The 11,341-nt window shown below is 39.5% G+C and overlaps 1 protein-coding gene across 1 annotated transcript in view; it reads left to right on the plus strand.

The window, feature by feature from the left end:
• ADAMTS2 (ADAM metallopeptidase with thrombospondin type 1 motif 2) overlaps positions 1 to 7,057 on the plus strand; it is a 208,881-nt gene extending 201,824 nt beyond the window's left edge. The window contains exon 22 of the mRNA XM_035105612.2: positions 4,788 to 7,057. Coding sequence (XP_034961503.2) covers positions 4,788 to 5,251 — 464 coding nt within the window. The 3' untranslated portion in view covers positions 5,252 to 7,057. The remainder of the gene's footprint in view (positions 1 to 4,787) is intronic.
• Positions 7,058 to 11,341: the final 4,284 nt, after the last annotated feature.

Raw genomic sequence — 11,341 nt, forward strand, 5'->3', positions numbered from 1 at the left:
GTCTGGCAGTTTTGCTTTAGGAAAACAAAATAAACTTACTCTGACATATATGCAAGAGAAACATCCAAGAGTGCACCTTAAAGACTAAGGTTTATTGTGGCATAAACTTTTGAGTGTGCAACTGGGTTGCAGCAGACAGGCATTTATGCCCACCAAAAATATGTTTAAGACTCTGATTCTGTTGTTTTTGCTGCAACAGACTAACATGGCTATCCTTCTGTAGATTTCTTTATATAAAATGTAATTATGAATGGGAAGTATATTGACTGTATCGCAAGAGTCAATTATTTCATGTGACTCTGATCTGCATGTTTTGGGGGAATGTTTCACTGTTGTTGAAATAAGGCATTTTTCTAAAGATGCTTGAAGAGGTTCTTTGAACAGCCAACAAACTTAAGTTTGAAATACTTGCTATGATTTACTCATTTTATAAATTTGGTGATATTCTAATCCTATTTCTTAGAATGAGTTTATATATAAAGAATATATGTTTTTACAGAAGTCTAGGGAAGTTCCTTTTCTCCCTTATTAATTTAACCCAACGGGATTCGAGTTCATAATGAACTGCCTAGTTAACACAATATCACCTTTTTTATTGTTCTCTAGCCCTCAAAACAAAAGAACTGTTAGTTCATGTAGAAAGGGGCTAATGTAAAGTTGTCTTCATTAATCAATTCTAAATTTCCTAGACTGATATGTTTGCCAACTAAACACACTCATACCCTAATTTATTTAAGTAGAGGATGCGTGAAGAGACGCCGTGTATCCTTTCTAAAATCAGTGAATGTGTCTGCATTTGATCAGGTGATGCTTTATGTTGCAATGTGGTTGAGAGCCTGACACACATGCTGCTGCTATACCTGCCTGCAGTGCTTGTGACGTTGCGATGACATCATGGTTACTTGCACCCTTCTCCTTAGAACACTTGAAAATGTGCATTTGGAACCTCATGGGGGACCAATGCTGCTGGGAGGGTGGATTTCAAGCAGAGAAATAGAATATTGGGTTAAGCCCTCCTCCACAAACACCACTCATTGCTTCTCTGCTCCTTGTTGCCCACATTGGAAGAAATAGCTCCTGCTCTAAAAGGGCCATTGAGCTTTACAAATGGATTTTTACCATTTGAGCCCTAGTTTTACCAGGGCAGGCCAAATACGTTCTGGTGCTTGAAGCACTCTTCCCACTAATTAAGAAAAGGTGAACTATCATCCTGGTGAACTCCATGGAGGCTTCATTGAAATGGACAAGAGCAATACAAGGTTCATTTCAGTGAGGCTTGCACTGGAAAGTTTCTCAGTGGATTGTAAATCATGATGGCACATCCGACAGTTCAAAATCTGCTTCCTCATGCAGCTGCATCACTCAGGCTTACCTTATGTTAAGGCGGCATGGGTGTCCTCCAGAAGTAAACACATAAAGGGATGAGTGACAGGAACATATTCTTGAGCAGTATTGTGCATGCCCCAGGGACCCTGAATTTGATCTCGCTGTCAATTCCTTGTCCGTACAAAGGTGTTTGGAAGAACCTGCCTCCTGTTCATCCTGTATATAATAGGTGCAGGAAACGTTGGTGTTAGACCAGTAGAACAGCAGCAAAATGGCACCATCTACAGCTGTGAGAGCGGTGTCTGCAGGTTCAGGAGAACCTCAAGGTTTGAAAAAGCACTGAAAAAACCTCAGGGGGGAAACACCTAACAGGGAAACTGAGCATGGGGGTCAGAAACCCACGTGGGAAGGAGAATGGAATGGCGTGTGTTGAATAGGGAGCATTGTACATTACAACTGCAACATTTGCTGCCATGGTAAAGTTCTTTCTTTCTTTCTTTCTTTCTTTCTTTCTTTCTTTCTTTCTTTCTTTCTTTCTTTCTTTCTTTCAGTATAGTATTTTTCCCTGCTTTGAGAGTTCTCCAGAACTTCTTCTACAATGTATTCACATTGACCTTCAATTTTTCATCATTGACCACCCATTCTGTATAACCCAATGCCACTGTTAAATTCTTTTAATCCTAGGAGGCCATGAAGCAGAAATCCTTCTTTTTGGGCAGCTTACCAAACCTGCTAGCTGGATGTCAATATACTAATGTAAAACAAATCCTTGCTGTAATCAAAACAACAACAGGGATGCAATTAAAAAAACAACAACGTCATCTGAGCTTCTAAAAAGTTACCTGAAGTTTCCATTGCAGCCCCTGGCTAAGGAAAATCAGAGCCTAGTGGCCAGCAATATAGATTGATTGACTGCCCCAGGAGTTCTTCAACTTAATGAACCAGGAGTCCGTTTCCAGTGGCACAAGCTAAAGCTGGTTGTTCAGGGCCAGGGGTGTGATGTTATGTGAGAGAAGCTATTGGAAGTGCTTCAGCATTAGGGTGGGTCATAAAAAACTTTTTTTGGAAAATGTTTCCTCCCTTGATCTCATATCAGGCGTATGGTATAAACATAGTCAAATTTCAAATTTGGGACAAATCAGTTAATATTTAGACCCTGCTCCTACAGATTGAAATTTTGCCTCACTACAAGTGATGAAAACATAGGAATTTGACTCATTTATTCTCTGTATGTTAAATTGTGAACTAATAAACATAAATTTTAGTTTTATGTAGAGCAATAATAGTTGCATACTATTATTTTCTGCAATATTTATTTATTTAAGATAAAACATGTTGATAATTTACATGAAAAACCAATGGTTTTGAACAAATAATATGGAAGAATTAAGCAAACGGTGTACTAAACAAGTAAACATAAACAATAAACAATAAAACACCACTCATATTATGTGTTGTGTCAAAACATCATATTATACTTAATTACTTACGGTAGGTATAAATTGTACTAAATGCTTACATTTTGTGTAATTAATAAAATTATGCCTTATGCAATATTATACATTGTACATGTACACCATATTATATCATGCTAAAAATATGCTTTTATGCCTTACACTAAACGTCTATTTTGGTGCAAAGTCCTTATTTGTTTCTTGTTTTGGGAATTTAGAGTGATTGTTCATTGTTGTTTTGATGGTATCATCACGTCTTTTCTCTCCAATAACTATCCTAGATGCTCTAGTAACCTCCTTCACTGCACGTTCAACCATTTGCGAATGGCACTTGAATTTTGGAATTGTTAATGGAGTGGTCACAATATTTAACAGTTCATTGTTTGTCATGTTCCTGATTACTGGTGGCTCATATATGTCTCTGTTTCCGACCATTTTATCATTTGTTCCATACAGTCGGCAGATACGACAGGCACTAGTGAGCCACCTGCTATGGCTGCATGGGCCAATTCTGAGCAGCTGTAAGTCACTGCTGAATTCTCCAGAGATGAGTGCAGATGTAACTTGCCACAAATACTTTTTGTCAGTAGATAGATTTTTCCAAACTACTTATGGCATTTCTGGGATTGAATCTGATCGTGCAAAGCATTTATATTCAACAACTGGCAAATCAGTGACACTGGGCAGTAATTTCCCAATATGCCCTGAAAAGGTGTTAGCTCCAGATGTGGGTCCATCTAGTTCAATGATGAGATGTTGTAGAGGCAGTTCATTGGCAGGAAGGAGGCAAATATTCCATTGCAATGGCCGGCCAATGTCTATTTCAATAAGATGGTTAATTCCTCCCGGGGCACCTATGTTTGTGTTTGTCCCATCAAAGCAACTGCTGCAAGTAGACTCACACTAGGTCTTTTTCTCTGAGAAATGAGATAAGAGAATTTGCAATAGATTTCACCTTGCTATCAACTGGTGTAACATGACCACCAATGTAATTTCCATCAGGCAATGAAACAATTGAAATATGCTACTCTGTTAAATTTTATTAATTACACAAAATGTAAGCATTTAGTATGATTTATACCTAAGTAATTAAGTATAATGTGATGTTTTGACGCAACACATAATATGAGTGGTGTTTTATTGTTTATTGTTTATGTTTACTTGTTTAGTACACCATTTGCTTAATTCTTCCATATTATTTGTTCAAAACCATTGGTTTTTCATGTAAATTATCAACATGTTTTATCTTAAATAAATAAATATTGCAGAAAATAATATTATGCAACTATTATTGCTCTACATAAAACCTAAAATATATGTTTATTAGTTCACAATTTAACATACTGAGAATAAATGAGTCAAATTCCCATGTTTTCATCACTCGTAGTGAGGCAAAATTTCAATCTGTAGGAGCAGGGTCTAAATATTAACCGATTTGTCCCAAATTTGAAATTTGACTATGTTTATACCATACGCCTGATATGAGATCAAGGGAGGAAACATTTTCAAAAAAAAGTTTTTTATGACCCACCCTATTCAGCATGGTGACAGCAACATGCAACCCCTCCAGTGTGTCAGAGATGTTCATGAATTTCCACACTCAATGCCAGCTGCGGATACAAGTGTAAGGAAATTCTCCATGTGATTAAGGTAATCCATCTGGTGAGCGGTCCCTCCCAGACACCATATGGATCCATTGCTACACAATTGCATCCCATTAAGCAGCCATAATGTGTGTGAGTCTGAGGCAAGAGCATCTTGAAACCACAACATTCAGGAATGTAAGTGGGTCCCCTTCTAATTTGTCATCACATATCATAAAGCTTGGAGCAGTGTGTAAAATTCTGATGTGAAATTTTAGATCACTGCAAGAAACGTGAGAATGCTTCAGTCAAGGCCCAGTATCAGGTCTTAGTAATATTGTATACATGAGCCTCTAAGTTCAAGTTTGCTTGATTCTGACTCTGGTTTTATAGTATACACATAATTCCTGTTTTTCTCTTCCAGAAGAACGTTGCCAAGGAGACAAGTCAATGTTTTGTCGCATGGAAGTTCTCTCTCGGTACTGTACAATTCCTGGTTACAATAAACTATGTTGCAAGTCTTGTAAAATGTACAGTAACAAAACAGGAAGTGTAAACTCAACAGAATCCAACCATAGCAAGGCTAATGATATCGAAGAGGCTACCTCTCCAACACTTACAACACCTGTTGACGTTCACATCTCACATACCACTTCAGGCCCACCCATTGTTCCCAAGATAACCCTCACCGGTTCCAATGCAACTGAAGATCGGCCAGAAGGCAACACACTGGATGTTCCGTATAAAATTCACGGACTGGAAAATGAAGTGCCACACCACAACATCATCTTGCGGAGGAGACCACCTTACGAACGGACAAGGAACCAAAGGATTCAAGAGCTGATGGCTGAAAAAAGGAAACAAGAAATGCTCAGGAAATTGCATTAAAATGGAAAGATAACACAAAGTTGTTTTCCTCTCTTATAGAGAGATGTTACCAACTCTGCAGCAAAGCCCATGTCATCATAGAGACTTAGATACAAATAGTGGTGCTATGGCAGAAATGCCAGATGCTATAGCCTGCAATAAAAAAGAAATTTAGGATTATTTAAGTTAATATAAATATTATAATGGCTAGGGTTACAAGGTGCCACAGATACTAGTGCAATATCCTCATAAGTTCCACTGCTACTTAGTGGTGGTGCCTCACTAAGGTCAACAGGGTTCTTTTGTGGGCTCTCTTGTGCCCTCAGGGTATGTTCTTGAGTCCAACAGAATGTTTCTGGGGTGCACTCTGTAGAATTAAGAAGAGATTCTAATAGCTTGATCCAAATCCCTCAGCAATGTTTAGAGGCCTATTGATAGAACCTCAGCTTCAGGGAAGCACATGTCTGTGTTTTTTTTTTTAAAAAAGGGGGGGAAATCAAGTCCTAAATATACTTATTTGGAAATAAGTTCTATTTATTTCAGTGGAACTTATGTCAAAGTCAGTGTGCTGGAATCTGGTGTGCCATTTTTGCCTGTCTTTCCATTGAATTAAATGGCGGTGCTACCATACTCAGACGGCAGCAAAAAAAGGGGGGGGCTACCATGATATAAAGGACCTAATTCAGATCCTGTTTCAGGAATCAAGCATAAATCAAGCTTTCTGTTAACCACTTGAAAAACAAAGTAGGTCAGAAGTGATGCTACGTAATGTACAAAATCTGGTTGGGAAGGGAGGGTTCTTCAGAGGTTGCATAAGAAAGCAAAAACAACAACAGAATGATGATTACTACATGCAGCACAAGTCAGACCAAAGTAGCTTTTAACACTGTTGTCCTTGTAGAAGGAACATTTTGCATGCTAGTGTTGGGGGTTGCTCCAGTAAAAGGCATCATCACTGTATCTGCTTTTTCTCACACTTAGGGACCAATGCATTCTTAACATTAATCAATATACTAGCCCCAATCAACTTCAGCTAGAGGAGTAGCACACTAAACTTTAGCACCATGTTCTAAAATAATAGCATTCAGGAAAATAGGTTTTAAATTATTAATATATTCACTCACCGGATCGAGCTGCATTGCCCCCAGTCACCTCTGGTCTGAATGTCATCATCTTAAATTCCTGCAATGCAATTACTACAGAGTTTTAACGGTGTAGATCATTTCCCCCAAATTTTACCAATACTCCGATTCATTTAAATGACTGGATTGCCCTTTGATTTCATTTGGTGCTTTTTGTGTGTGAAGAAAATGTAGCTTTTGCTTATTCCGTTTTTTGTTTTTGTTTTACAGTGCAATGTTATGTAACTGTGATGGTGAACAACTTGGGTTTTCAGCCATTCATTAGGACAACTGTACTGTAGCAGAAGCAAACGCATGTCATTATGCATATATATGTATACACAGTACTGAATCGCTTAGCAATGTATAGTTTGACAGCCCTTTGAGTACTGGTTTCATCCCACACAGCACTTTCAGGAAGCTTGCAGCATCATAGTCGGTTATCATCCATATTAATTCCTGACTAGGTATGGTCTTAAAGCTTGAGCCAGCTCTGAAAACAAAGTTTTCCCATCAATTTAACTTGATAGTGAAATAGATCACACTCCCAGGGATATCTGCTATTTTTACACATCTAGTGGCTGCTGGGGAAAATGGCTGAGCAAAGGGAAATATTGTGGGTGCTATTGCTAGTAGTTCAATGGCTGCATGGACTAATAAGCGTGTGTGTGTGTGTGTGTGTGTGTGTGTGTGTGTGTGTGAGAGAGAGAGAGAGAGAGAGAGAGAGAGAGAGAGAAATCTTCCTGCCCTGACTACCATGTTTATCTGAGCTTCTTAATGCTTACCAGTTAATGCGAGATTCTGTTTTTTTTTAAAAAATATTTTTATTAATTTTCCAATTAAAACCAATTATATCACATTCAATATTTCAAATTATACACATATATATATCAATCAAACCGAATGTTATGCCAAATCATCTAAATAATTTATTTTTGGGTTCCCATGCTTCAAGAAATTGGGAATTCCTCGCAACTGTCCACTGCCGTCTTATTTCTAAAGTTCAAATCGTCCTCCAAGCTCATAATATTCCAAATCTTCCCCTTACAGTCACCTAGATGTTTTCCACTTTCATCCGATTGTTCCAGCTGCTGAGATAAATGTCAAACGAAGTTTCACAGATGTTCTTTCTCCTGTGTGAGTTAATCAGTCCAGCCTCCCCATAAATCTTCTTAGTGGAGCTCCCTGTTGCGACGGAGTAGCAGCGCCATCTTAAAAGGCTCAAATCACTTTCATTTTCTCTCATAGCCATGAAGATTTACGATTTATTTATCTTTATAGAATTTACAGCTTTTTCAGGCAGGCGACCCAAACATCCAACCATGAACTCTTGGTAAATTAATGGATCTCCTTGCCCTATAGCTGAACTTAGCTTCAGGTCGCTGCTCCAATTTAAAGTGCGTCACAGCTCATAAATCCTCCGAACGCGTCCAGAACTCCTTCCGTCTGACTAGGGGGGGGCTTTTCTCATCGGCAACTTCACATCTTTAAGAAATATGTTCAGTAACAACAGCTAACAAAGTTCAACTCACACAGTCTTTTGCTTCTCTTTCACTCCAAACAAGCCAGGACATCGCGTCCGGGAAGATACGAGGCAACAATATGAAGAAAAAATAAAAACTTGCTTCCCTTATCGCTCCGTCCCCATCAATCCTTCTTCCAGATGCCGTACATTCTTTGACTCCTCTCGCTCAGCAGCATAAAATTCTCAGCAGTAAACAGCGCTTCTTCCCCTCCTTCTGAAGTATGTCCATAGATTTAAGCCTAATTATCTTCTTTAACCATGGAAATCCCCGCCATGCAGATTAGCGTCCGGGAGTCCTGGCCGTCGTAAGTGCTCAGCCCAAGCTCCCCCCACTCCAAAAACAGTCGGAGTGGGTCTGGGGGCATCGCGGGCCAGCGGCCCCTCTCCGTAACCCCCGGAGAGGGTAGGGGGTTGCCATTTACTCCCCTAGCAACCGCCAAATTCCTTACGAAGGTCAGAGAGATGGAAAACAGGTCCGCCATTCCTGCAGGCGGAAACCGGAACCTCAGTTAATGCGAGATTCTGGATGCTGTTGCTGTCTTCATAATCTAACTGAACAGCAGCTCATTAGTACAAGTTAAACCACAGATTTCAGAGGCAAATTATTAAGCAATCCAAAATTTTCATTGGCATACCTTGTAAGTGGCAAATAGATGGTGGTTGTTCAAAATCATCCATGTTAATTAATGAGTAGATTCTATTTCAACCAGATCTAATGAGACCAATATCTGGATATCTTATAATTAGCCACATCACTCTTTTACATTCACAGGGAATAAAATTTGGCATGCTATTATCATCATGGCATACAATATAGGATGGGTTTTATATTCAAGCTGCGCGAGTTCCCCTTTTAAAATGTATTGCTCCTGATCTCATTCTAGCCACATGCAACAACTCCTGGCATAATCCCAGCAGTGTTAGTCTGCTTCTACACAGATATCTTTATCGGGATCAGGATGGTTGTTCCATGAGTGAGAGTTCCAACGTACAGTACTATTGACATAGCAGAACATTCTGGAAACAGTAAACATCTCAAGACTACTACCAGGGCCGGCCCATTCATGAGGCAAAGTGAGGTGAATGCCTCAGGTGACAGGATTCACTGGGGCAGCAGATCCTGATGTTCCTTAGCACCATTTTGGAGCCAAAATGTCCTGGGCTGGCCCTGGCTGGTCTTCCTCTGAAATTGTAGAACTCATCTGAAAGACATAGGTTTGCTTTTTTGCCAAACAGTCTGATTCCACTTTCTCTCGCTCTTTGTCCCCTTTCTTATTAATGCACTTCCATGAACACCTATGGTGGAAAATATTTCCCAAATGACAGCCTATTTAGTGGGAGAGGTCTTTCCAGTGTAAGGCCTGATATAATCTTAATCTTGGCTTAATTCAGAAGTTAGTTTCTCCGCCCTACCCCCTCAAAAAAAGGGGGCAATTGCATGTTCTGTTCTGTTCACTGTATATGTAGCATAATAATGTGGTCTGAAGAAATAATTCCCATGACAGCTAATTAATTTTATTGGAACTTGCTAATGATATTGGAAGCAATTAGGGGCATGTGTTAGTAATTAGGGACATAGAATTGCTCAGTTTTTCTGGAAAGGCAGCCACCCAGCAGAATGCTTTGTAGCACAATATTATGCCATCACTTCATGGAAATGAGGACAATTTCATACATATTTTTTTGTTCCAAACAAATGGATAAAAGTGGCTTTTGGTCTGTTTAGGCCACTATCTAGAGGTGCATTTGAATAAGAGCTTCACATGGCCAGTGGGTCTTTCACCTCGTATCATACTAACCCCCCCCCTTGATGTATTGTAAGCAGCTTTTAAAATGTTGGGGGCTTCAGTGAGGCAAAGAAATGGGGGGAGGAAGCCCAGCAGGGCACACTTGAGCTCTCCCTTACAGACTGAAAATGGTACACTGTGCCTATAGCCTTCATTAATGTGGAAGTCAAGTGGCAATGGGAGATATGTATTAAAGTAGCTCCACTATCCTTGGTATTTCTCCCCTCAAAAATGGTTTCCCCGTAATCCTGATATGATGGGGGAAAGGGCATCACTGCAGATCTTCTTGCTGTCCCATATTTATTTTATCACCTCAAGTTTTCCCATCCCATTGCTTCCACAAGACTCTTTGATACAGTGATAGGGCTTCTGTGCCTTTAAAACTCATATGGGTAGAAGTCTGAGAGGCACAGCTTACCTTATAACTGAAACTCGGTGCTGGGAAGAACTTCAGCTGTTAGATTCGTGCCTATTGTCCTGCTGTTCAGGGCATATGAGACCTACAAGAAAGAAAAAGAAACTGTTTACAAGTCCTACAGTGGTGCTGCCCAGTAACATTGGAGCACATTGCCAGCTAAATAATGAGAAAAGTACTTATTGTTTAACTGTTAATGGAGAAGAATTTCTATATTTACAAAATTTAAAATGTGGGCTTATTATTTTTTTCTTTAGAACATATACAGATCTTTTCCTTCCTCGCTGCTTCCTCTCTTTCTGCTGCATCTGTAGTTTTGTATTAGAAGATAACTTTACCCTGACCAAGGCACACTTTGTGACAGTACTTACTGCTACGGAATACTGTCACCTTTTAATTTCTTTTTGTATTTCCACCCTACAAAAAACAAACAAACCACAAAAGCACTGCCAAACAAAATCCCCTTTCTTTGTAGCTGTTTCCTAGTTGCTTTTTAGCGACAGAGGTGGCTGCCAGCATGTTGACAGAATAGGCTATTTACTTACTGCATGTCTAAGCATACATACTAGATATGGAAGTGGAATGCAAAAAGGGAAATCACAGGGGGAAATCAACTGTCTCATGCCTGACCCAGGCTGGATCTACACACATCAAAGAAGCGTTTCAGTTAAACGCGTTGTAAACTTTGTATGAGAAATCAGGTTAGCAAAAACAGGACTCCACGGTGCCATCTGCTTGGCACAGGGTTATATCGCACATGCAACGCATATAAATCACTTTTTCTTTACCAATTTAGCTGAGTCCTAGACTATTATAGTACTTGATTTCTCTTGTGCTGGAATAACTGGGTTAATTTTTGTTCGACGAAGCTTTCATAAGTTGTTGACTCTATTGTGGAGCATGCAATGTCTTCTTTTTCATTGTATACCTAGCACTCTACACAGTAGCCTAATGCTACTTGTCATTTTAAAGCATAGCTACGCCTCTGGTGCACCACAGTAGAGTGACACAGCTCTTCTAACTACTGCTGCCCTGAGTTTTTAGAAGAGGCTGGCAGGATCCTTGGCACAATCCACAAATGAAAGATAGTAAAAGACCCTATTCTTAAATGTGATAGTTTTGGTCCTGAAAACACTTGGAAGGATATAACATTCAATTGGAATTGGCAACTCCCACCCACTTTTTTTTCTTTTCTTTTTGCTTCTTTAATAGCTGCTTGATCTGCAAACCTGAGCAGATGATTATGTTTCTTTTCAGGCTGTG

This window comes from Zootoca vivipara, chromosome 2 (assembly GCF_963506605.1).
Source record: "Zootoca vivipara chromosome 2, rZooViv1.1, whole genome shotgun sequence".
NCBI classification, from domain to species: Eukaryota; Metazoa; Chordata; class Lepidosauria; order Squamata; family Lacertidae; genus Zootoca; species Zootoca vivipara.